Raw genomic sequence first — 27895 nt, 5'->3', positions numbered from 1 at the left:
TGGCGTGAAGGTTATCATTGTGCTCTCTTGTCGTTCAGGTGATGGACTGGATAGAAAACCATGGCGAGGCATTCCTCAGCAAACACACCGGTGTTGGGAAATCCCTTCACAGAGCCCGGGCCCTGCAGAAAAGACACGACGACTTTGAAGACGTAGCTCAGGTGAGACTGTCTTTCCATATGTGTTTCCGATGAAGTATTGCAATGTGAATTGTGTCCTCCCTTGTTAGACAGGCACAATCATGTCACCATGATCATTACTTTCCAATACCTATAAACACTGAGAGGATCCAGTTGTCTTTTGGAGTCTTGCATTTCTTTGTTTATTTCTTCAGACAGCATGTAAGATGGCTGTGTAGTAGTGTTCATGTCAGCTTTCTCCAAAACACATGGGCTCTCATTTACAGCATCAACATAACATAACATAACAGGAAAAGGTTCAGTCCTACTATGAAAATTCAGAAGTTAGTAGTTTGTATTTATCAAATGTTTATTTGCGTGCCTCACACACATCTGCAAGTACTCTGCCTTGATTAATCCCAAATTTTCAAAACCACCATGCCTGGTGGTGGCATGAAGCATGAAGACATGCTTCTACATAACCATTTATGGTCACAATACTTTTCTGAAAGATCTGCAGAAGATGTTATCCATTCCTGAACTCCAGCGCTGTACAGTCAAATATGTAAGAAACACTGCAATTAAAGTTTAGGTCATAAAGATGAAAACAAAATACAGACACATTTTGAAGCTCTATGTAGAGGTTTAAAATGTGGCTTGAGAACAGGTCAGTGCTGTAAGAGAAATGGTCAAAGTAAGATATAAATAGGTAAAATTGAGTGAAACTTCTCTGTGGATAGTATCTTTCAATTTGCTATTCAGCACAAATTACTAAGATTGTCAAACAGAGTTTACAGAAATGGGGTTTGAAGAGGATGGGAGGTAATAAAAGTGTTTTATGTTCTTCTGCACTGACGTTGTCAGTTGTCTGATTTGATTTGTTTTAAAGTCAAGTAAGTACACTTATAGCAGATATCTGTGTGTGCTGCAGAGCTTTGCATAGGAGAACAAGGAAATGGGAAGGGGTCAAATTACATCTTATGTGGTCAGGATCATTAAATCCTGGCTGTCTCTGCTGCTGTTAATAAGCCTGAGAACACACACACACACACACACACACACACACACACAGATATGAATTCATGGCAATTAACAAATCATCTGCCATTTCGGTCACAGCAGTTTCATTAAAGTAGAAATCCTATAAAAGAGTGAGTGTTAATCCTATAAAGAGTGTGTAGTCATGTAATCTGATGTTTACACTCTGGATTAGGATTAACCTTCATAACCTGCTGTGGATCAGCATTATTTGGGTCAGACGCATTCACTCTCAGCGTGTTTCTCCGCTTTTCTCCCATTAGAATTTTCTACCCGGTCTGCGGTGTTTTGCTGGTAAAAGACTCCACTTAAGCAATATGCATAACATGAATTAATTTAATACACATTTAAGAGGCATGCCAGAAGATAGAGAATATGTTAAGTATGTTTACTCACATTATACTTTGACATCCTCTCATACACACACAAACACAGACATCCTCAAACATATTTCATTACTAACGGTTAGGTTCCTTTCCTGGGGTGTATAAGAGTGTCTGCTCGATTTTCGTCTTTTGTCTTTGTGTGTTTGTATGTATGTTTTTTTGTTATTATAATGTTATTTAACTATGTTCAGGCTTTTGTGCAATGTTGCTTATTGAGTGGTTGTCAGTTGCTGGGTTGTGGGTGGTTGCTAGGAGTTTTGGAGGTTTTTGATAAGGCATTACACTGGGATTATTAGGTGTTAACGAAGTTGCAAGGTGGTTGCAAGGGTTTTGGGGGGTTGCTAGTGTAAATTGACAGTTGCTGGGTTGTTGTGGATGGTTACTATCTACTAGCTAGCTGGCAACAACCCAGTAGCATTGGTTACTAGCTTTATTAGATAGCTAATAGTAGTGAGATGGCTGTATTAGTCTGTTGCTATGGCATCAAGTAGCTGGTCACCAGGTGTTTGCAGTGGTGTTCTATATGTTTTCAAGGATGTTATGTGTTTGCAATATGATGCTTCGGCTGTTTCCTGTGGGACAAGAAGGTGCAACATGCTTCATAGAATGTGCAATTTAAAGTAATAACAGAAATATTATTTTGATGTTTTTTGAACAGCAATGAACAACATTGACCATTCAAATTGTGCTGGCATGGAAATACAGATATTTCTGCCTCCACCTCGAGACAATGAAACATTACATTAGAAAAATATCTCTTGCCAGAAAGATTGCCCCCTTTGCTCTATAATCCACAGAACATGCTGTCAACAGTTTTCATCAGTCATGAGGTTGGTTCATATTCAGGTGACAGGCATGATTCTGCTTTCCTGTCATCTCCCTGCTGCAGTCCTCGACCTGAGCCAAACCAGTCATGCAAAGAGTAATAATCTCTTGTAAATTATAATCTTTATCTTCTTACTAATCCCTCGAACATGTGGAATATCCAGACTGTAAGCGTTGACCAAAATACCCCAATCTCATATTCTTGAATAATTGGGATCACAATACAACATTTTCTCCTCAGTCTAGTCCCACAGCCCCAACCACCAGTCACCCCAAAATACCTCTGATGTAATATATTTCCCGAAGTGAAATATTCCAGTGATGATCTCTCATACTTACCAGAATAGACTGACACTAATCCATTTTGTCCTCCTGATGAATGCTGAGCTCTTTAACACTCATACAGGATTTAATCCCTTTTTGGGGAAATAGAGGAGGAAACAGGAAATGTTACGCTGTTGATTTACAGAAACAGGAATTAACATTTTAATAAAACATTATCTGACTGTATGCGTGCGTGTGTGTGTGTGTGTGTGTGTGTGTGTGTGTGTGTGTGTGTGTGTGTGTGTGTGTGTGCGTATGTGTGTGATCTAGTGTTGTTCCTGTCCGGCAGTAGTGTTTCAGGTGTATATGTCATTAAATGAGGTCAGAAACAGAGTCAATGTCAGAGATGATGAGACTGCAAACACAGTCATAATTAGAAAATTAATATTGGTAGTGACAATGTAAAAGATGACATCATGACCATGATGATGGTGATGAAAAGGGCAACAAAAAAGGCATTTATGATAAATTATGAAAAAACATCGAGATGACAGACAATGGTGATGATGGTGATGATGATAAATATTTGATTATAATGAAAAATGTGACAGTGACAAAGAAGGGTGTGAGGGTAACGACAGCGGTAGTGATGACATGTTTTCTCTATGGTTTTTAAAGATAATGCAAATGGTAACTGATATGATGGCAATAATGATGGCAATCATAACAATGATAGTAATGATCAAAGTGATATCACATGATGAAAAGTCTATGTAAGAAAATATAAACAGAGCAGACTGCAGTGAAGAACAGCATGATGCAAAATGGTGTTTCTGATATAATATACAGTATTTATTATGAAAAGTATACGAGAAAGCTAACGCGGACGATGGCGGTGTTGATGAAGGTCCCTCCCCTCTCTTTCAGAATACATACACTAACGCAGACAAGCTGCTAGAAGCGGCTGAGCAGCTGGCTCAGACTGGAGAGTGTGACCCCGAGGAAATCTACAAGGCAGCCAGACACCTGGAGGTCCGAATCCAGGACTTTGTCCGCCGTGTTGAACACAGGAAGCTGCTGCTCGACATGTCTGTGTCCTTCCACACACACACCAAGGAGGTAGGACACAGAAACGCACACACCAGACTGAAAAAAAGGAACAGATATTCTGCTGCTGCCAGCAGGTTTTACTATGATTAATACTTAATTTTATTATTAACCACAGATACTCTTAGATTTGATAAGTGTGAAGTTGCAAGTTTGAGCCCCAGCAGAACAAACTGTTTCCCCTGCCACATCTAGTGGCACTGTGGTCTGTCATGTAGTTATAAGAGTTATTTTCAGTATCCCCTGCAGGATACTGCAGTGTTAAGATGGTTCAGTGGAAGGAGAATTCATTGCTAATGGCTGGATCACATATTTACTAACCTGCCTGGCTCTTTGTCTGCCTGTCTGTCTACCTTTGTGTTCAGCTGTGGTCGTGGATGGAGGAGCTGCAGAAGCAGCTGTTGGACGATGTGTGCTGCGACTCTGTGGATTCAGTTCAGACTCTTATCCAGCAGTTTCAGCAGCAACAGACAGCCACACTGGAGGCAACGCTCAATGTGATTAAAGAAGGAGAGGAATTAATACAGCAGCTCAGGTAATGATATTAAAATGTATAATGTTATTAAAGAAAGAGAAGGATTCATGCAGCAGCTTAGCTAATAATATTCATACTTAAAATGGCATTAAAAAGTCACAGTCACTCAGGTAAGATTATGATTAGCACTTACCATGTTGGCCCAAATGTATGATTTTCTCTTTCTCATCTCTCTCTATTTCTCCTTCTGTTTCTTTCATTTGTGTAAAGGAAAATAAAATAGTGGTGGTTTTTAAGGAAAGTACGTGGATGTAACTTTACCAGCTGTGTGAACGCTGGTTGGTTAATACACTAATCTACTTGCTGATCCCCATTTTCTTTCAGATGGTAAAATAGAATTAAAATGCTATAGTTTGTTGTATTTTATTTAAATAAAGTAAAATAATATAAAGTAATTTATATCATATATTTATTTTATTTGTACTGATTCACTGCATTTAATTTTATTCAAATATAACAAATACATTTAAAAGATGTCAAAAATGTGCAGTATATCTGCCTACCATCTTTTATTTTGAGTTTTCCCCAAAATGTCGCCAAAAGCAAATGTTGCAAAAGGGGGGGGGGGGTCTGTTATAATTTAGGTAGTTTTTTGATAAGGCCAGTTTGATGTAATGTCTCCCTCTGTCTTTGTGTTTGCAGAGATGCAGCCATGTCAACCAATAAAACGCCACACTGCAGTTCCATCGCACACATCCAAGGGGTGCTGCAGCAGCTGGATGAGGCTCAGGGCCAGATGGAGGAACTGTTTCATGAGCGCAAAATCAAGCTGGACATCTTTCTCCAGCTACGCATCTTTGAGCAGTATACTATAGAGGTAAGAGTGAAAGTCAAAGTGGACATACTCAGTGAGGTACTTGGATCAGTTGTGTCAGTTACACTTAGTTGCTGTTGAAGATTGCCGCTCACAGGGAGCAGCTGTGGCGTCACCCAGGGCTCTGCTGCGGATCCCCTGCTGTTCTCTGTCTAAAGGCCTGGACACACCAAGCTAACTTCAAAGAAGTACTGTCGACAATGGCTGACTGATCAAACTTTGCATTTCCTCACAGTGATTCACATCTTATGTTAACCGTAGCATTTGAACACACCAAAGACTACAGCTGCTGGCCAACATGTACACACCTTGTCTTTATTCATAATCTAAAAAACATCACAGAAAGACTAAACAAAATCAGGAAATATTAAGAGACTGTTTAAACTTTTTGCATCCCTGCAATTTTCAGCATGTTGTGTTTTGCTTGTGGATTAAGAAGAGAAAGGTTAGTGGTAAAAAGTAAAGAGAAACTGCACAAAATGTGTGAAATCACATTTGCTTGGTCTGAACAGCTGGTCAGAGAGCTCTCCCTTGCCTCCATTGCTGATTCAATATTCTCAATCAGCTCAGCGTTGGGACCTTTGACGTTGCAATATAATCCAGAAATGGTTCACCTCGTTTGTAAGATCGTATGATGTGTTCTGTTGATAATCGTGTCTTTGTGTGACAACATCTGATCAGTTCCTGCTGCTGCTTCTCTTCCTGCAGGTGACAGCGGAGTTAGATGCCTGGAACGAGGATCTATCTCGTCAGCTGAACGATGCCAGCCGCTCAGGCGGTAGCAGCAGCAGCGGCAGCGGGGGAGGCAGCTCCTCCTCTGGCAGTGCCGAGGACATTGGCCTGGCGGAGCAGAGGCTGAAAAGGCACGCAGAGAGAAAGGCAGCCATGAACAATATGACCTATGAAGTGATGCAACAGGGTCAAGATCTGCACCAATACATCATGGAGGTTCAGGCTTCAGGTAACTAACACACACAAAAGTGACAAGGAGTGAAAAGGTACAGAGAGAAAAGGAGACAGGACAAGACAGGAGGACAGAGAGATTTAAATAAATACAAAAGCAAGCATTTCCCACCACACTGTGGTGTCTTGTACTGGAGTTCACACCTTCCATCATTATGCTTCTAAAAAGCTTCCTGAGTGACCCATTGTGAGTTTTGCGGAACAGAAGAAAATATACAGCCATGCAGCCGCAGCAGGAGAGTTCAGTGGTGGCTGTTTGGTACCTCCGCTAAAAAAAAATTGTCTGAGCTGTATGGTGACAGTTAATCAACCGTGTTTTGGATCTGGATTTTCAGCCGTCCACTCTCCAGCGAGGGATAGAAGGAGCAATGATGCTTTGGCATGAACTGTGATACCAAAGAAAAGCTTGTTGTGTGGAACAGAGAGAGAATTAGGTTAAAAAATCGTCACAGCGCAATCCTCTTACTGTCTGTTTGTGTATATGTTGGTGGAGGTCACCGCCTCAGACACGCTGCCCCCCCAGAGTGACAAATCTCTCTCGTCCACACACACACACACACACACACAAAAACACACTCTCTCTCACGGTGCCAGTCACTGGTGAAGAAGCGTATTAATAGTTAACTGATTCTACAGACTGCAGCAGCAATGCCACAGAGACAATCTGTAATAATATAAGTTAAACTATAAAATGAATATTGAATGAAACTAGAAAGTAAAAAGGCGTTCATTCAGTGTATAACATAATTTAAAATGGACTTTCTGAAAAACTGCTTTGGTGACAGTAAGGACCCAGGCTGTTATTCTGTGCTGTCCTCAAAATGCTTTTAAGGCACGTAGAATATGACAGTCACAGCTGTGTATGTGTGTGTGTGTGTGTGTGTGTTTGCGTGTCAGGGATCGAGCTGACGGGGGAGAAGGACATGGACTTGGCCTCTCAGGTTCAGGAGCTGCTGGAGTTCCTCCATGAGAAGCAGCAGGAGGTGGAGCACAATGCACAACACACACATACTCGGCTGGAACAGAGCCTGCAGCTACGTCACCTACAGGCTGAGGTTAAACAGGTACACACACACAAAAAAAAACAGCACCACACGCTAAAGAAACAAAATGTATTCTCTAAACGATGTCATAACTCAATGTCGATAGTTGATTTTGCTTCTGAATCATCATTTCTTTCCTCTCATTTGACTTTGTAAAAGTTATGAATAGTCATTAAACACACTGTAGGTATACTGTAGATAGAAAACAATGTGGGAAACATTGTTAGAATCATCCTATAATCATTTGTTTGTACAGTCATTCCCATAGAGACAACAGAATTAGGGGACTTTTTTTAAACATTATAATATGCAGTGAGCAGGAAGCGGCTCAGCTGGCTTCAGGAAATAAATTAATGTATGTTTCTGCACCTTTTTATAAACTTTGTTGTTTAATGGAAAAGTGACAGACTTCTGCTGTTGTTATGAGAGGTAAGTTCATACAAGGAGGACAAGACTAAATCCTGAAAAGGAAATGATATGAAGCTTTAATGGAGCTCGGTGGGCTGGCTTTATTATTAGAAACAAAGTAAATAAACTGAAAATCTCGTTTCGGACAGACTCCTCCACACTGGAGAAATGACAAAAACAACACCAGGCTCTTCCTCCCGGATAAAGTAAAGATGTTTTGTGTTTGTCTTGTTTTTTAAGAGAAAGCTACTGCAGATGTGAATATGAAAATGCTGTGTGTTCAGACAGGAAGCACACATGCTGCAGATGGATGCAACTGAATTATTGATGAGGTTCATGGAGAAGTGCTAATAACACACACACATACACACGCACAAACACACGCCGCTGCTTCCCCACCCTTACTCTTTTTTTCTCTCTCACTCCTGGTTTGTCCTATGGCACTCGTCCGCTCATAGATATACTGCAAACAAATACTTAAAGCCAGTTCAGTGAAGTGCACAGATTACTTTTAGTAATTGTTGGCATAATATAGGTAGGTAAGTGTGGAACAATATGCTGTATGTAAAACAGTGACCATGGATTACCTACGACTCGTTGACACACAAACTTGAACTCATATGTTTTGTTCTTTTTAAATCAGTGCAGCTCTTCTTTATCTCTGGCAGACTAGGTGCTGCACATTAGTTAAATCATCATTCTCGATCTTTCAGTAAAGTACTGTATCATCAGAAAACCTTGTTATTTTAACTTATTTTGATATTGATTATACCCAAATGTCCACACATGCACATATAATATTATTATTCTCCTAGCCCACCCCATCGCATAAAAAAGCTACAATATAGGTAGTATTGATTGATATAGTTTCTTTGATGATGGAGACGGATGCTATTCTAAATAGCTACAATCCTTTATATAAAAGTCTCCTCTATATTGTTACCTACATGTGTGCTATTAAGATTTGCACACCTGTTGGAGACAACAGTCTATTGTTCCTGTTCTTCACACAAGTGTAGCCATGTTTTCCTCACTCATGTGCCTATTTTCATGTTTTTTTTAAATGAGAAAATGTGTTTGATATTTCCCTCTGACAGCATACGCGTAAATATCTCCTAATTTTAACATTTGTAGTGAATTATTTTGTCATGCTTTGTAAATTTCTCTCTTTCTCTTTCTCTCTCTAGGTGTTGGGTTGGATTCGTAACGGTGAGTCCATGTTGAACGCCAGCATGGTGAATGCCAGCTCTCTGTCTGAGGCTGAGCAGCTGCAAAGGGAACATGAACAGTTCCAGATGGCTATAGAGGTACACACGCACACACGCACATACACATACACACACACACATCCTAATTATTGCTGCTCAAACCAGGCTAACTGTACTTAATAATTATTTCAGTATGCATTGGTTTGAATAGTAGCGGATGGGTGCGCACTCTGATACACCCACACATACACTTTATCATCTGTGTGTGAACCAGGCTTGCCTCAATAATTATTTCATTCATTGATTTTGAAGAGTAACAGATGCTAACACGCACACACACACACATACACACACACACACACACACACACACACACACACACAGAGACACAGTGATTGCGTGTAATATGTGTTGCTTTGTGTGGAGCTTTAAATAGCTGACTCCAGAAGCGTGTGAGCACTCACAGGGGTGAAAGCCCCTTGGTCAGCACTGTACTACGCACGCAGACACGCGCACAAACACATCGTTTTGGCCCAGACCCAACATGCGTGTTCTGGCCTCGTTTCAGCTCCTCTGGAGCTCTGATTGGTGTATGTGTGTGTGCGTATGTGTGCGTATGTGTGTGTGTGTGTGTGTGTGTGTGTCTACATCCTCCATCAGACTGGCCTAATACAGCATTAACTACTGCAATAGCTTAAACACACATGTACACAAACAAAATTAATGTATTACCTGATTCATTACCAGTAATAAAACATCATTTATATTGATAAAGAAATGAGAAAATAGAGTCAGACTATGGATTTACTTTGCAAGTTAACAGAGATACATAGAAATAGCAGTGCTTGTTTACTGGCATTGTTTCAAAAGTTGAACACTGCTTTTTTAAATCTATAAAATAGATGAAAAATCAAAGTCACAGTATCTGAATAATGAAATTCTAACATTGTCTGTAAGTGCATTACGAGACATAAAGTCCTCAATAGAGTGCAGATTGTTGACTGTAGAAAAACATGGACGCTGACTGCAGTGAAACTTTTAAAATAAGATTTAGCTCTATCTGTTATTTTTGCAGCAGACTGGCTGTGATTGGCTTAGACAGTTGCAGTTCTGTAAGCCTTAAGGCCCAAACGCACTGAAAGCGTCTGATGTGCATCAAACTGCATCGACGCCTCTGTTCCGAACTTGTTTCGACTTCGGAGCGTCAGATGAAGACTCAGTGGCCAAAGCTGTTTCTGCAGCCGAAAAAGAGAGAGAGAGCGTGAGCGAGCTGAGAGTGCGAGCAAGCGAGAGAGAGAGAGAGAGACAGCGTGGCAGTCGAGTGAGGAGAGTGAGCGGCGAGAGAAATAAAACGTTATTTTCTGGTTGTTTCATGGCGGTTACATTCTAAATTAGAGATAAATAACCATCAGACACTCAACAGATGATTTTTTTGTGGAAACAGATGTTCGTAGTTTCGGTTTCCTCCTCTGCATCTCTCCTTTTTATTCATTCATTACATCCAACTAATGCAGCAGTAAATACAATGTGTTGCTTCTGTGGTGTTGGCGTTTCAAAACTGATGCCTCCAGTGCAGCATAGGAGCATCAAATGATGGGCATCAAATGAGGCGCATCAACTGTCGCTTTCAGTGTGTTTAGGCCTTGAATATAGTCTTTAAGTGATACTCCACCAAACATCTGTTAGTGCAACTTCAATTCTCAAAATCCCCACCAAAGAACACATAAGTAGTGAAATTAGGTATTGAGACCATACATTCTTGTACAGAAAATGCTGACTGTGAGCTTTGATACAAGGTTTTGATCTAGAGCAAATCTTTTTCTTTCTTTTTTTTCCATAGTTCCCACTGGACTAATGAGTCAGTGATTTTAATTGACTATAACTATCTCTCCTCTACTCTTCCTCCTTTAGTCTCTCTTCCACGCTAACTCCCTCCAGAAGACTCACCAGAGTGCTCTGCAGGTCCAGCAAAAAGCAGAGGTAAATATTTGCTGTTTACAACAGTTACTTATTATTATTTACTGCAGTAAACCTGTAAGTCTGACTTTAAACAAGTAAGGCTAACCCCTGCTATATTTTGTCTTATCCTTTATACTGTATTTCTACATCCCCGGTGATGTTGAAAGTTGTTCATTATGATCATATTTTACCCTCTACCTCTGTCTTATCCTTTTGCTCTCCCCCTTGTTTGTTCCAGATGATGCTACAGGCGGGTCACTATGATCCAGAGGCGATTCGGAGTTGTGCAGAGAAAGTAGCCGTTCACTGGCAGCAGCTGATGCTAAAGATGGAGGACCGCCTGAAGCTGGTCAATGCCTCTGTGGCTTTCTACAAGACTTCTGAACAGGTACATCTCACACACACATATTTATGATTTCTTATATCTAAGTGTGGAGCAGTAGTGCTGTCATAGTGTCACCAACTCCGTGTGTATCCAGGTGTGCAGCGTGTTAGAGAGCCTGGAGCAGGAGTACCGTCGAGATGAGGACTGGTGCGGCAGTCATGATAAACTGGGAACGTCGGCCGACAGCGAACACCTTCTACCTCTGATCAGTAAACACCTGGAGCAGAAAGAAGCCTTCCTCAAGGTGAATCAACTCTCCTTATCTGACAGCAGGAAAAAGGCTTGTACAAAATCAGAAGAAAACAACAGAAACATCAAACACAACAAAGAATTTTTAACCTTGAATAGAGGACACTAGAGCAGAATCAAGCAGAACAAAATACAAAATAAGTATTTCTACGGCACCTATACATTTAGATTCCATTTCCAAATATCGTTAAGTTAATAAAGGCTCTTACACCATTTTAAAAGAGATAAGATGCCAGGAGATGAGATGGTGAAATGGAATATCAGAAGAGATGAGAGATAACAACTATTGCATCCATCATGACCAAAATTTATTAAGTTAATTACTTTTAAGCTGATAAAGTCTCAGTCTCTCTGTTTATACTTTGGAGTTTCATTAGCTTTGCATAAAATCTGCAAATGACCTTCAGTTGGTGGATCCATACTGACTGAAGTAACAAAAAAAAATTGATAGGACAGGTTATTGGATCACCATGGTTACTTTCAAACCTGTAGTTGTTGGTCTGGACCAAAACCCACCTTCTGAACTGGTTTCATTGTGGTTGTTTGGGCTGCACCATTTTAAAGACAGCTTTCACAACAACCAACAAACACACCAGAGTTTGTTTGAACAAAACCAAACAGGTTAGCTCCAATTTTTGACAGCAAAATGAAGAATACAGTATTTTGTAGAGGAACTCCTTAACAGCCTGTGTATCTGAAGTGTGTTAGCGTCATTGTAACCACTATGTCCCTGTGCTCCAGGCGTGCACTCTGGCCCGCAGGAATGCTGAGGTCTTTCTGAAGTACATCCACAGGAACAACGTAAGCATGCCTGGAGCTGCCGGTCACACCAGAGGACCCGAACAACAAGTCAAAGGTCAGTACTGGTGACGTTGTTATTTCTGTGGTAGCAACTGAAAACCAGTCACATCAATAGGTTTACAATCCATCAACATATTTCTATTTTTATTTCATATTTTAATTCATGTCCTATTGTGACAGACTGAAAAACATTGCTATGATTTTTATGAATCAATTATGAAATGTTGAAACATTATGTGAAATGAATTTTAACCAAAAAAAATAACCAGATTTTTGAACGAATTTGGAAACAAAACTGCTTTATATGAAAGTCCAAATTGTACGCCTCACTTTTTCCTGGGATGTGTTAAATCAGACTTGTGGTATAATTAACTTACTCAAGGTATTCTCAAGTTCGGTTTGAAAACCTCATCCGTGAGCTGGGAACACATTTTGAGCTTAGGAGGAAGTGTATATTTTATGTAATGTGTGTTTTTGTGTGCAGCCATTCTGAATGAGCTGCTGCAGAGAGAAAACAGAGTCCTTCACTTCTGGACGTTAAAGAAACGAAGGCTGGACCAATGTCAGCAGTACCTGGTGTTTGAACGCAGTGCCAAACAGGTCAGAATCCAAGTGTTTGTGTGTGTGTGTGTGTGTGTGTGTTCGTGCGTGCATGCATTAGTGAAACAAAACCAAATTTCGCTGGCTGGATTTTGGCTTTGGGGAAATGTGCAGCACTAAAGGAACATCTGGTTTATGTTATCAGGGAGAAAGTTTATAAGAGCAAATATAATACAGAGACTGAGAATCAACCTTATCTGTTGTGTGATGGTGTGTCTTTGTGTCTGTGTGTGTGTATGTGTGTGTGCAGGCATTGGATTGGATCCAGGAGACAGGTGAGGTTTACCTGGCCACACACACGTCACCTGGCGACAGCAGCGAGGAAACACAGCAGCTCCTCAATGACTACCATCACTTCAGACTTACTGCCAAGGTACACTGTGTGTGTGTGTTTGAAGCTTAGCTACTGACAGCTTTATTGAGCTTCAAAGGAGCTGCTGCGAGCATCAAGCCAGTAAACACTAAAAGAACAGTGTGCCCTTAAATTCATACTTGTTAAGATGTGCACTGTTTGAATAACATGAGAATTCAATCCGCACACTTTTTCACAAAGCAGAGGAAAACATGAACTTTGTATTCTTACATTTACATTAAGAATCATATGTTTTCACTAGACTTTAGGTGCCAAATCAAGGGAATGCAGAGGCCCTGTTCATTCTACAGCTAAATATGGTTGCAGCTCTTTATTGTATTGCTTGATACAGTCAGTTTATTTGTTCTTCGTGTTAATTTTGTGTTTTTCTATGTCTGGGGTTGATATTAAATGGACATTGGGTGGGGGTGGAGACTAGGGGGTTTTGTTTTGTATGCTGTATCTCCTTAATATTTTTTCAGTTCTGCCTTCTTTGGGAAAATGTTAAAAAGATTTAGGACAGATACAGTCAGTTTCACACTCTAAATGGTTGACCATATTATTTCGGCAGGATGACTTGGGTGTAAGTGTTTGTATAGACGGGTACGGGACATGACTGCTGGAGCAGATAGCTGGCATTTGATGTGCAACACTCCTAGAATGTTATATTCTCTTTGAAAACAATTTCCTTTTTAAAATTTCAAATAACATGTGTGTGTGTGTGTGTGTGCACGTCCCCCAGCAAACCAAGGAGAAGGTGAAGCTGCTGATCCAGTTGGCGGACAACCTGGTGGAGAAAGGTCACGCCCACGTGTCAGAGCTGAAGCGCTGGGTGAGCACTGTGGACCGCCGCTACCGTGACTTCTCCCTACGCATGGCCAAGTACCAGGAGAGCCTGGAGAGGAGCCTCGGTGTCAGCTCAGAGGTGAACATCACCGTGGTTACAAACATAATATGGATAAATATTCATCTATATTTTTTCCTTTCAGATTATTGACAAAGACTCTTTATTTATTTTCCTCTGTGCAGGACAATAAAGACTTAGAGCTAGACATCATCCCCGCCAGCCTGACGGACGACCCTGAGGTCAAACTGCGCGACCCCAACCACGAGGTCAACGAGGAGAAGAGGAAGTCCGCCAGGAAGAAAGAGTGAGTACAGGAAATGACACTTGGACGAGAGAGAAGAGAGACAACAAGTCTGTACATTTTGCTGCCTCTTAAAAATAAAAATAAATACCATCCATTAAACTTTGACAACTGTCTTACTTGGAACTTATGAGATCTAGTTTATTGTCATGGCAGCTGTGAACTAACTTACCCAGAAATCCTACATCATGACTCAAACCCGAAATACATGAAGCATATAAAATGACTGTCAGATGACAATTCAATCACAATATAGCTGCAATAATTCACCTGTTGAACCTATTGAACAAAATTCACTCCTATTCCCTGCCAAGACTGTGTTTTCTCTGTCTGTCTCAACCATGTTGATCATCTGCGTCCTGTGATATCACCAAAGTTTAGACTAAACAGGCATCAAAGACACGTAATTGAGGTAGTAGCACAGTGTTCCAGCTTACCTCTGAAGCCTTCTGAAGGAGTTTTATCTTTTCAAGTAAAAGTCTTGGAGGAACATCAGTAGGCTCATGCAGTAATGGAAGACACAAAGTAGTACCGATTATGTAATTCTTGCCATCTGATCCCTCTTTGTGGGCTTTCTCTAGTAGTCTTAACTTTTTTCTTGTCTCAGGTTCATCATGGCAGAGCTACTGCAGACAGAGAAGACCTACGTCAGAGATCTCCAGGAGTGTCTAGAGGTGGGAAACAGTCCTCTGCTGGTGTGGGGTTTTTTTTTGTTTTTACACATCAAATGTCATCCGGTTTAACTTACATGCCGATCTCTCTGCCTGTGTGTCAGACCTACCTGTGGGAGATGACCAGCGGTGTGGAAGAGATCCCTCCAGGCATCGCTAACAAGGAGCACATCATCTTTGGCAACATGCAGGAGATCTACGACTTCCACAGCAAGTGAGAGACTTGTAGATGGTTTCTCACCAAGCCCACTATCTGTGCTGTGGGTGGAGAAACCAGCCAGTCTTCCCAGACGTAGGAATTAGCAACAAGCACATGGCAGAAAGGCAACCGATAGCATATACATACTTTGTTTTCAAGCTCTGAAGTTAAAGAATAGAAACAACCTGGTCAAGATCATTGTGTGCACCTTGTTCAGCAGCAATGATATAATTTCCAGTTTAGTTTTTCTGCAGTGGAAATGCTCTTAACTAACTGTAAGAACTATCACCACTTGAAACCCCCTTGAGGGAAACTCCCTGGGTTTTTCTTAATATTGTAGCTATAAGGAAGCCGAAGAGGCATCAGAGGTTTCCCTGAGGAGTTTCTTTGGTTCTGATCTCAGTGTGGTTCCCTCAGAAACCTCTGAGTTGATTCCTCAAGGAAACTTTTTTTTTGTACTCATTGACTCCATTTAGATCTTTAAGGAACAGAAAAACTCTTTAGGGATTTCAGATATGTTCATGTTATTGTTCTTCCAGTCAAACTTTGAAGAAACCCAGAGGATAGAATACAATACAATATAATATAATACAATATGATCTTTTTATACATTTAGAGTATTAAAAACTATTAAATGCAAATTGTGATCTTATGCTCTCTGCATCTGTGTGTGTGTGTGTGTGTGTGTGTTTCCAGTATTTTCCTGAAGGAGCTGGTGAACTACGAGCAGCTGCCAGAGGATGTGGGTCACTGCTTCGTCACCTGGGTGAGAGTCAGCCCTTTACTTTTGACACGATCAGAATAAAAAATCTGTGACCTCTGACCTTCGATCTCTTTCTGAAAAGGGGACAGGGGCTGTGTAGAGCATAATGAAATCACCCCCCTGTAAATATACAATGTTTTATAAGATTTTAAACAATTATTCTCTCCTCTCACATCTCTTCTCTTTATTCTGTTTTCCAGGCTGATAAGTTCCATATATATGTGGATTACTGTAAGAACAAGCCAGACTCCAGTCAGCTCATACTGGAACATGCCGGCACCTTCTTTGACGTTAGTGAATCTTTTCTTACTCTGCAAGACAGTAATAAAAAGAATGTACAGCTGCATGTTTCTAATTTCCTTCCTGCAGGTGGTGGTGGTGATAGTAGTGTAGTTCACCAGTTTTGTCAGCAGATGGTGCTGTTTGATCATGGAAAAGTTTCAATTCCTGGCAGCAGCAGCATACTGAGTTGAACATTTAACATTTTAGTCAATTATATTTATTTTGTATTATTTATTTTTGTATTTGCTGGAATTTTGTCTCTGTTTGCATGAACAGGACATCCAGCAGAGACGCGGGTTGGCAAATTCCATCTCCTCTTACCTCATCAAACCAGTCCAGAGGATCACAAAGTACCAACTACTGCTTAAGGTACACACACACACACACACACGCACACACACTTGACTTTAAATCTTCATACAAAAGGTTTGGCAAATTTCCACATGTACAAACCAAGAACAACAGATTTATTTGGACACATAAGTATAATTACAAGATACAGTTTGGATTTAAAGGTAAATCTGATAAAGTTTTACAACAAAAAACAGGAAGAGGCAGCTCTTTTTCCTGAGTGATCCAAGCTAATACACCATCAGATGGTGGTGAGTGAGTGAGTGAGTGAGTGAGTGAGTGAGTGAGTGAGTGAGTGAGTGGATTGCCAATGGGAGTCAGAAAGAAACCAGGACTGATGGAGTATGTAGGCCAAATGTGAAGCTAAAATACCATACAAAAAATATATTTTTCAATTTAATTGCTTTTTTGCCTTTGCATTCTGTTATGTCCTCTCATCACATTTAATGTCCTCCCCTCCCTCCTTCTCCTGCAGGAGTTACTGTCTTGTTGTGAGGAGGGTAAAGGGGAGATTAAAGATGGTTTGGAGGTGATGCTCAGTGTTCCTAAGAGAGCCAATGATGCCATGCATCTCGCCATGTTGGAGGGTAAGATGCTAATGTATGCTAAAATGTATAAAAATATATACTATAATAATACAAAATAAATAGTTTTCGGCTTGACCTTTGTTTAGATTACTTATTTGGAATTCATATTGCACAGAATGGGCCTAATGATTGTGTGTTGAGTCTGAGTGCAGCCTGGTTAATATAATTATTAAATCTCTTTGTCCTCCTCTTCCTCAGGGTTCGAGGAGAACCTGGAGGTGCAGGGCGAGCTGATCCTGCAAGACAGTTTCCAGGTTTGGGATCCACGCTCTCTGATCAGAAAGGGACGGGACCGACACCTCTTCCTGTTTGAGTTCTCCCTGGTCTTCAGCAAGGAGATCAAAGACTCAGCAGGCAGAACCAAGTACCAATACAAGAACAAACTACTGGTGAGCATGCGCGCGTGTGTGTGTGTGACTGTTTTTTTAACTGTGTTTGTGGTGACACAAGTGCAGCAAGTGTGTATCAATTCAGTCCTGAGGTCACCTCACTGTTGTTGTTTTCATCTCCTCCTTTCACCTGCTTCTTCCTTCCTCGCTGCCCTGCAGACGTCAGAGTTGGGGGTGACCGAGCACATTGAAGGTGACCCATGTAAATTTGCTCTATGGGCGGGAAGAACCCCATCCTCTGATAATAAAACGGTGCTAAAAGTAAGTGAAAAGTAAAATATGAATGAAAAAATATGAACGATTATGCTGCCAGTATAAGGTGTCACAATGATAATATGTTATACTGTTGTGTCTCCTCCAGGCGTCCAGTATGGAAGCTAAACAGGAGTGGATTAAGAACATCAGGGAGGTGATCCAGGAGAGAATGACTCACCTGAAGGGGGCGCTCAAGGAGCCTCTTCATCTGCCTAAAACACCAGCACTGACCAAACCCAGGAATAACACTAAGAGGTAAGCAAGGACACACAAATTTACACTTTGACAGTAGTGCTCACGAGATTTACTTTGATGCAAATGTGATGGGACCTGCTAGTGAACCAGGTGGATATTGTGGCTATAAGATGTTTTTGAAGTGGTGAAAAAATATCCACCCATGTTGTAGAAATGCTGCAAGCAAAGGTCAAACTGTCATCAGTGAATGTAGTCACCATGAACAGAAACACTGTTGCCATAAGTAGAAATGTTTACACTGAGGGCTGAGCTATCACCACGGTCTTAAAGGTATTTTTCAGTGTTAAAAGTATCATTATTGAGGTTACAGACATCACTGAGGATTAAAAAAATCTGTGAAAAATGATCCAAGGACAGGCAAAACACATCTTTATTGAGGGAAGAAACATTGCTTAGGGTCAGATTGTATAGTACATACATGACATGTACAACAGCTCAGTACACAGTCAGCACCTGGGAGTGAAGGAGAGTTTAGTTCAGTTCAGTTCAGTTGTCAGACATTAGCTCAGAAAAGAAACAATGTGGTGGTCTTGATTCCAAAACATTCACTGTTCAAGTCCACCCAAGAAAAAGTATTTAATTACTCAATAAATTATAATTTGGCATAATCTGGAGCTCTGCTTACTTTATTAGTGCAACAGGAGTCATTAAACAAACTTCAAATGACGCATAAAAGAGATAGAATGACATAATAAGCTGCACAAAAGAAAATATATCTTAATAACTACAAAAGCACATCACCTCAGTCCCCTCTCTGTTTACTGTTATAATTTTCACCATACTTTTGTTAATAGATCAGTGCTGATCCGTATCAGTTTGAACTCTTTGCTGTCAATAAGTTTTCCTCAGAATTATTTCAAGTTTCTCCTCCTAAACACAACTTTCCTTAATTACACCTCTGCTATTTGCACCTACTTAACAGAGATGCAAATTTTTACAAAAAAACTGACCCTCACTGAGTGAATCTTCAGTAAATTCACTGGAATGTAGAACCAGTAACACTCCTGTTATTTGAGCCATCATTCCTCAAAAGCTTATGCAATAAGTAGATTTGAGACATGACTTTTTCACACACCTCTACTGTTGCCACAACTAGAAACGTCATCATTGTAAACAACGATACTGCGGGTAGAAACCTTATCACCAGGATAAAAAGTGCTATCACAGCAGATTAAAACCTTACTAAGATATAAAACAATGTTGCCAAGATTTGCTCTTGCTATTATCACAAAGGGTGCGACATCAACTCTGTCACAGTGAATAGAAACACATTCTCATTCTTCTCATTCATTCTGATTGTGCACGTGTTCAGGGAGGGAGGTGAAGATGGAGACAGTCAGGGAGATGGCAGCAGCCAACCAGATACCATCTCCATCGCCTCCAGGACGTCCCAGAACACTGTGGACAGCGACAAGGTAGGAACCACCCACACACACACACACACGCTGAGCTTTTCACAGGTTGAAGGATGGAGAAGCAGTTGAAGGCAGCTGATTGAGACTCGGCTCTGTGGCCTGTGACGAGCTGACGACCCGCAGCTGTCTCAGCGCTACGGGGTCTCCCACATGGCTACAATGGGCAGAAGCAGGGGCTGTGCATGTGCCAGTGACAGAGAGACTGTGTATGTGCACATGTTTCCATGTGCGTTTTCTTAAAATACATAGAAACTCAACTCTGTGATATGAATGCAGCTCTATGGTTATGTGTTTGTGAGTGTGTTACATCCATACGTCTACATGAAAGCTTAAGGTTATGGGTGTGTTGAGTGTGTAGCGTGTGTATGTGTGTATGAGAAGTGTTCGGTAATGTCACCATATAAACAGAGAAGCAGACAGCGATGAAAAACCTGTTCAGGTTGTGTGCAGGTGTCTGTGCAGATGCCTCCTACCAACCAGCCTCTCACATCCAAGTAAGCCCATCTTTTAACAGTCAAATTGTGTTTATGTGTCCAAATCGTAAGAGGAAACACTTTAAAACAGTTTAATCTAGAGGTATGCACATGTCCACTCAGGCGTACCATTGTCTGATGTCCAGTGTCCACTCCCCAGTTCAGTCATATGTGCAATTTTCAAAGTATAGGTCTATTTATGAAAGTAGCAGCGTTTACCAGCTTTTTCTGTTATGGCACAATCTGTGTTCAGTGCTTTAGTACTCACCACTTTTTGATACATGTTTTTAAAAGAAGGGAAAGGAGCAAAAACCAATTATAATCAGCAAAATTGGATTGAATTTGTGAACTGGGAATTGTTGAATTACTGAGTAACTCTTAATGCTTTGTTTAAAGGTCTTTGGTCAATATTCTGAAGGGCAGCTTCATTTGCAAATAAGCAACAAAGCATTAAATTGACATATTTTGAATGGAATATGGTGTGGCAGTTGTTTTGTTTGTTGTGGTTGCACAGTTTTATTAGTTGTTTTGATTTGAGCTGATTGTTCTCCAATGTTGCCATGTCTCTTCCGATTGCTATGCACGCACACACACACACACACACACACACATCCACCCACACGCAAGCCCACACAGATGTCAGTCATGGCCTCCCACTGTAGTATTACACAGTGTGGCCTTTTCACTGTGCAACCCCACGCCTACACATTACGCTGCCTCTAAATGTCAGCACCCATACACACATGAATGGACACACACACTCACACTCTTCCTCACCCACTCAGATTGGCCTTAGCAGTGCGGCTTGGGTGTATGTATGTGTGCCGGAGTATCTGAAATTGTTTTCCCGTCTGTTTTTTTTTTTATACTTCCATTGTCTCCACTTTCATCTCTTTCTGTCTCATTTTCTGTCTGTCCTGCTTTGCTTGTTATGCCACTTTTTATAAAATATATGTATATACAATTAATTCAGTGCAGGCGCAAGTCTGCCGAGCTATAACTGTGAATATGTGTAAATCATTCTATATAGTGGTGTGTCTTGCTGTGTCTGTCTCTTCTTCCCGTCCAATGAAAACAACATAATGAATTTTTCCAGCCCTTTTTTGAGTGTGGGTGTGTTGTTGCTCCGGTCCAGTTTATTGTTTCTAGGATTTAGAAAACTCTAGCTAGCTATTTTTGGATCCTCCTCTGCTGTTTTCCTGAAAACATCAAAGAAAAAAAAGCACAGTTCCTACATTTTTGTTTTGGTATGTTTCATATTTCATGTGCTGACACAGCAGAGCAGGGCTTTAACTGTGAGCTGCCCTGTGTCTGTGCGTCTTGCTTTTACTGTTACTTTTTTCATTTATTTCTGTTTTTAATTACACTGAGTTTGAGAGCTTATTTTTAATGTGACAACAAAATAGGAACTAGGGCAGTTCTCTGAGTTATAAAAATCAGGCATAAATAGGGCTCAATCTTTATCCCTCTTGGGAAAAAAATGTAAAAATCCTGTTTGATAGATTGTCATCATTCCTTTCCAACCCCTTTGTGTAAGATGCTTCTTTACCTTGTCTAAATCCATATATCTTTTGTTAAAGCACAAAGTAGTGGCTAGCTGGGTGGCTTGAGAGACTACTGTATTCTTTTTTTCCCAGGAGAATATTCAAAGCGTGGCACCGCTTGTTTTCTTGTGTGTGGAGGGCGGTGGTGCTCCCTTTTGTTTCATTCCCACGTCTCAGCCAGCGCCCCAGGGGTTTATTATAAGTTATGCCAATTCCTTATGTATTTTGGAGTAAAGATAAGTCGAGATATGGTATCTTGAAATCATTGTTTGCAGCAGGCATGTTTGTTCAACACTGCAGCCTCTCTTGCACTCTCACTCCAGTCCTGAGAGAAAAACACTGCAGGTCAGCAAATCTGAAAGATTTTAATCAACCTATTCAAACAAAAAACAAGATAGCAAAACAAAAAAATGGACAGGTAGACAGTTGCATTTCATTTTGTTAAATTAGACTTTAACCCTGAGGGATAAAATTGCAGGTGCACCATTTCATACATCAAATGCCACTTGAAGTGAGAGAAGCTATAGTTACTAAATGTGTTAGAAAAGACAGTGGGTTTCAGTTGGATGCTACTTGAAGCTCTGTGTTGATTGTATCCATTTGTTATTTATTATTAGTGTTATTTTGAAGAGCGCAGGGCAGTTCTGCCTGTGTGAAAAACAGATTTGAAGTATTATCCTTTTAAGTTAAGGCTATTTACCAGTTCATTAAGTCACAATTTGACAGTAGGAACCTCCTTTTTCTTTAAGCACATGTCTTTTGGCTTTGATTAAGCTATAGCAGAGTTGTTGTGCCTTTCTTAATTTGAATGTCAGGTCAGAGTTATGCAAGTATTAATACAGGATCTCGTTCAATATGTATATTGTGCTTTTCCTGTAAACGTCTTCCCATCTTTCTCTGTCCGGATTCACCCTTGTTTCTTCCCTTGTTTCTTATGTACTCCACTCCGTCTTGTTCTCTTCCCCTATTTATATACTTCTTGCTCTGTTTTCTTTCATTCCACCTTCACTGAATTATATACACACACATGTTCCGTCTGTTCTTTTGCAATCCATCCCTCTTTCTTTCTCACTTTCTCAATTTTCACACATATCTATCACTGTATCTCTCTCTCTCTCTCTCTCTCCCTCCCTCCCTCTCAGTCCTCCATATACTATAATAACAGCCCAGCACTGGTAAGTCAGATGTTCCACTGGCTGTCTGCGTCTAGAGGATGTCTGTGTGTGTGTAGACAGGGTGGGAAGCTACCGTTTATGGTGGTTTTTGGAGAAGTTTTATATGACAAATGCCTTGTTTTTTTAAAAATTTTCTCCATGTCTCTGCAGAGTATTTCTGTTTGCCTCTTGCTTTACTGCTCTTTCAGCTGCTCCCTCTCGCTATTTCTTTCTCTGTTTACGTCCTCCCTTTTCCCTCTCTCACTCTTCACCTTAGATTTTCAGTTTCAACGATGTGACAACAGAACAGAATGCAACAGAAAACACAATGATGCTAAGATAGAGAACTTACTGTACTTTACAAGCATGGCTTGATAAAAACAATGACAGAACTTCAATTACTCCCTACACTGTTAACTCAACTTGGAGGTAAACAATCTCAGATTACATCTAAAAGTCAGAACTTTAATTGTTTTAATTTAAATACCATGTGCTGGTTTACAGAGCTTAAACAGTCAAAACAGGACTGTCCTCACCAGAAAAATAACGTTGTTTGCTCAAGTTCAACCTTTGTTCAAATGTTCCTATTGAGCGATGTCTTGAGGTCATGTGGGCAATAACGGCCCTCTTTAATTAGCAAAGGTCAAAGTCGCACTGTTATATTCTGGCAAAAGGTCAGGGTGAATGGTTTGGTGTACAAAGTGTGTGGCCGTGATACTGATCTATTTTGTCATTTAAGTATGAGCACTTGTTGTGCCACTTTCCAAATACTTAAGGACTACTCTATATTACTGTGTATGTATATACTGTTTTCCACAATATTTAGAGTTAGTTGCTGCCAGTATACAGTACATGATGCGATGTCAGTTCTGTGATGTTTTGTTGATATCCGAGTGAGTTCTGTAACATCTTGTTAAGAATGTCAGTTCTGTGACGTTGTGTGGAGTATGTATTTTCTGTGATGTTTTTTGGTGTAATGAGTCAGCTGTGGTTCAGTCTGTGGTCTTGTGTTATTTAAAGCATCGTTCCAGCGGTTGATAGCTTGGCAGCCCTTATGGCTCCACCACAGCCCTGTAGGTCAGAGGACAAACACTGTTTTTAGCTTCCACCTCCATTTGGAGTAAAAATTGTGTTTCTATGTGTGCCAGACTCAATAAAACTTACGAGCACATCCTGCTCATTTAGGACTGAATATGTATCACTGGTGAAGAGAGAGACTCACTAGAGGCCAAACCCATTTTTATTGTTGTGCCTTAATGAAGCGAAGCCATCTATGAAGCCAGGAATGAGTTAATAGTATATATCAAAAGTTAATAGGCCAGTTGATCCAAATGATAAAAAAATAAAGCATATGTTCTTACTTCTTTTTTGTGGTATTTAACCATGCAGAGGATTTTCGTTCTATTTACCACCAGAGACGGTATGTAATACCTGGATATGCATAGCGTGCATGCACAGGAGATTGAGACATAATACCAACAAACTCACACATGTGACCCAGGTGATGCAAGCAACCTGATGAAGGATGACAGAAACTCCATCCTGAAGTCGGTTATGCTCTCTGTAAATCCTGCTTGGTCCCTCTCAGCAGAATTCCATCATGTCCTGTCATCAAACACCTAAGGCAGGCACTGACAGATAATGCTTGCACTAATTGCAGCTGCATGCCGTTAGCAGAGAAGACTTCAGGGTTGGCCAGGTCTGACAGTAGCGTTGCTGAAGCTGGCTTACCTCCTTCAGGAATGCCTGCATTCAGCCCCACTTCAGGTTCTAAGCATGCAGGCAAAGGAGAAGAAATTAAGTGTGATGAACCTTTGGCTCTTAAAGTGGATACATTGGCCACAGAATTTGCCCAGATTAAGGCCGTACATCGTAATTTACAGCCTATCAGCCCCTGCACTGCTGCTGTCACTGCTGTTCCAGAGCCGCCACTCCAGGCCTATGATCAGAGTGATGACCTAGCTACAGCTACAGCTAGGGATGCTGAGGCTGTTCATTCCACAGTTAAGCAAGCCATCCAGTTGGCCATCTCACAGCCACAGCCATCACAACCATCAGCCTTCAGAGTTCCACCCTGTGTGCCATACATTGACGAACTTCAGAAGTGCTGGCCAGACCCCTAGGCATTACTCCACCTACTGAGACTGCAGGGCTTTGGCTGCTATGATGGATTCTGCCCAATATAGTCTAGACCAAATGCCTGCCATTGATGCCTCCATTGCTTCTCTGATAGAATCTCCAGATGAAGCCCTTAGACCGGATGCTCGTTGTCCACGCCCGCTGTGTAAAATCACTGATGACCCCCAAGCAAGAGCTATGATGTAGCAGCTTGGATGGGGTGTAGAAACTCCCACCTTGTTCAAGCTCTATCGCAGACTCTCCAGACTGCTGGAGTTGATGTCTTGACACAGAGTCTAAGTGATGCTTTGCTCCAGGTGTTTGCTTTCATGACCAGAGAGCTTGGCAGACTGATGTCCACCTTGACCTTGGCCTGGCACCAAGTGTGGCTTGCCCAGTCCCTCTTGTCAGAGGGGTGCAGGAAGACACTTCGCCAGGCACGTTAGCACTCGGAGTCCCTTGAGGGCTGGATGCTCCTCTTTTCAGCAGGGTCACCTCCAACAACACCCACCCAAACACGAGGCTCCTACCAACTGACCCCACAAGCCGTCCAAAGGTCATGGGAGTCGAATCTGACTCCCAAAGTCCAGGTGCCAGCTGTTTCTCCCTGCAACATCTTACCCTCTGGGAGGTCTTAATTTCAGACCCTTGGGTGTTATCAACTGTATCCGGTTCAGGCATTGGCCCCCAAAGTTCAACAGCCTTCCCTCCACTTCCACTACTCATGCTGACATTTCACAGAATAGACAGAGGATATGGTTTCCTGTGATCTCTCGGCTTCTCAACAGAGTGCTTTAGCCTCTTCCACTGAGACAGACTCTTCTGTCTCAGTTGGGGGGGGGGGGGAGCATTTGGCATCCTCACCCAGATCACCTTCAGCTACATGTTTGGCCCCTGAAGGGCCAGGCTTGCTACTGAGTTCTTGTGATCAGGGTGTGGTTGAGACCATACTAAATGCTTATGCATCTTCAACTACAATGCTGTATGCCAACAGGCAGAAACTCTTTTCTAGTTGGTGCAAGGATCAACACGTGGACCCAGAGCATTGCTCTATGCCCATATTGCTATTTTTGCAGATGGATGGTTGCTCGATAAGTGGCTCTTGGTCTCTACTGTTAATTGCTGCTGTCTTGGCTCAACATGTTTTGGTGGATGATCAAACTGTAGGGTCACATCCTCTGGTGAGCTGTTTTCTGAAAGGTGCTGTCCAGTTGTGACCCACACATGTTGTACGGGTGCCTTCATGGAATTTGTCTATCATTCTAGAATCTTTATGTTCCCCACTGTTTGAGACTCTGGAACAGGCTGACCTCAGATGGCTGTTGGTAAGCCATTAGACACTGTTGCATTTGCAAAGTGAGTTGGTGAGCTTCATGCCCTGTCTGTTGCCAGGGACTGTTTGCGTAGGAATTCTGATGGGTCTGGGGTTATTGTGGCTTTCAGCTTTTCACATCAATCAGTCTGTCAGTTTGTCAGTTTTTGCCCTGCAGCCAGGGACAGAGGAACTGCATCCCACAGTCAGCCTTCTTTGTCCTATTCAGGCTCTGACACAGTACATAGATGTGTTAGCTGGCTTCTGTAAGTCTGATGCGCTATTTGTTTGTTATGGAGGACACAGGAAGGGTTGCGCCTTGTCCAAGAAGACACTTGAACTGGGTTGTTGATACCATATCACAGGCTCAGGGGCCTCCAGTTCCCCACTTTGAAGTGTCATTCAACCAGGAGTGGCTCCACTTCTTGGACTGCCTTGAAAGGTGTTACACTGAGTGACATCTGTACTGCAGCTACCTGGTCTTCTTCCTGTACCTTTGCCCACTTCTATGGAGTTAACATAGCCGCCCCTCATCCTGTGGCATAGGCAGACTTGTCTGCTCCTTTAGTCTGCAAATGAGGCACAGTGAGTATAGATTCCTCGTAACGTTGTTGGTATGGATCATCCAGGTATTACATAGCGTCTCTGGCGGTCAGGAAGAATGAAATAGAAGAGTAACAAATCTAACTAAGGTTGTATGAACTCTGCATGATGCATATCCAGGTATCCAGAATTCATAGAACCTTGGTTACATTCAGAACTCTTGTTTTATTTGCACATTTTATGAGATGTACATCTCTTTTTGTAGGCACACAAATACAATGAGGGTGAATAGAATTTATTTTCTTTGTGTTTCAACAGCGATATCTCTTTCCATAAACCATGACCCCTACTATGAATAGTTGTGGATTATTTAGAGTACCTTGTACATTGCTTCTGGAAAAACACACTGATGTTGAGTTTTTAGCCATGCTAGCAGCGTGGCTGCAAGGATGGCAGTATTGGTCGGTTAGTCCACCACTTTGGTCCAGACTGAAATATACAACTTTTGGATGGATTGCCATGAAATATGGTTCAGATATCCATGGTCCCCAGAGGATAAATCCTAATAACTTTGGGGATCCTAACCATGAAATGGTTGAAATGGCTAACACAGACCTCAGTTCATCCTGCCGCATAGTCTTTTTTTTAATCCACTAATACACATGTTTTTAATATCTTACACAAGGTCAAGGAGAACTTAATTTCCATCATAATGTACATGTGACAAACTTGCCATTGCTGTCACATGGGAGTGTCTAAAAGCAGTTCTGCAGTTGGATACAGGCAGTATCTACGGGGAATCTCCCTAGCTGTTTTCTTTAGCTAATGTTGGTGACCCTGATTGGTTTGATCCGGTGTGTAAGTCTATGTATAGGCTGTATATGACAGTTATGTTTTGTTTTTATTTATTCCTATTTCATTTTTGGCTCCATTCTGTGTAACTTCCAGCATGCTGGACGAAAGTGAACACGAGTAAAAGTAATATATCTATAAATGTACCTTATCAGGAACTAACAGTGTAATAATACAGTATGTATTGTTGTGCTTTTAAAGGATCCTCAAAGCATTTTGGTGTAATTTTGATATCACTTGTACTTCCTTGTTGGTCTTCCAGCATGCATTTTCAACACTGTTACACTGGCTAGCAATTGTTTACACGTGTGTGTTCTCATGAATCAAAAGCATTCAGTGTCAGGTTCAGACTGAAGCCGTACAGTAGCCATCTGTTGGTCATATGACTTTTGTGTCACACTCACAATCTCTCTCTCTCTCTCGCTCTCTCTCTCTCTCTCTCGCTCTCTCTCTCTCTCTCTCACTCTGTCTCACACACACACACACACACACACACACACACACACACAGTGTACTGTTTTAGTGCAA

The 27895-nt window shown here is 41.3% G+C and overlaps 1 protein-coding gene across 2 annotated transcripts in view; it reads left to right on the top strand.

Annotated features, from left to right (window-relative positions):
* Positions 1-27895, top strand: part of kalrna (kalirin RhoGEF kinase a) — a 156983-nt gene that overhangs the window by 66379 nt on the left and 62709 nt on the right. For both annotated transcript variants that reach the window (XM_042425768.1, XM_042425767.1), the window contains exons 14-38: positions 39-161; positions 3560-3751; positions 4105-4274; positions 4917-5091; positions 5797-6049; positions 6949-7115; positions 8690-8809; positions 10622-10690; positions 10908-11057; positions 11149-11298; positions 12045-12159; positions 12589-12704; positions 12955-13077; positions 13799-13981; positions 14086-14207; positions 14812-14878; positions 14980-15089; positions 15771-15840; positions 16038-16127; positions 16396-16488; positions 16946-17057; positions 17256-17446; positions 17606-17707; positions 17808-17956; positions 19269-19371. In XM_042425768.1, the coding sequence (XP_042281702.1) occupies positions 39-161; positions 3560-3751; positions 4105-4274; positions 4917-5091; positions 5797-6049; positions 6949-7115; positions 8690-8809; positions 10622-10690; positions 10908-11057; positions 11149-11298; positions 12045-12159; positions 12589-12704; positions 12955-13077; positions 13799-13981; positions 14086-14207; positions 14812-14878; positions 14980-15089; positions 15771-15840; positions 16038-16127; positions 16396-16488; positions 16946-17057; positions 17256-17446; positions 17606-17707; positions 17808-17956; positions 19269-19371 (3315 nt within the window). The remainder of the gene's footprint in view (positions 1-38; positions 162-3559; positions 3752-4104; positions 4275-4916; positions 5092-5796; positions 6050-6948; positions 7116-8689; positions 8810-10621; positions 10691-10907; positions 11058-11148; positions 11299-12044; positions 12160-12588; positions 12705-12954; positions 13078-13798; positions 13982-14085; positions 14208-14811; positions 14879-14979; positions 15090-15770; positions 15841-16037; positions 16128-16395; positions 16489-16945; positions 17058-17255; positions 17447-17605; positions 17708-17807; positions 17957-19268; positions 19372-27895) is intronic.

The sequence above is a fragment of the Thunnus maccoyii genome, chromosome 11 (assembly GCF_910596095.1).
Source record: "Thunnus maccoyii chromosome 11, fThuMac1.1, whole genome shotgun sequence".
Classification (NCBI taxonomy): domain Eukaryota; kingdom Metazoa; phylum Chordata; class Actinopteri; order Scombriformes; family Scombridae; genus Thunnus; species Thunnus maccoyii.
Note: the sequence above shows the minus strand (reverse complement) of the source record. Positions and strands in the feature narration are given on the sequence as shown.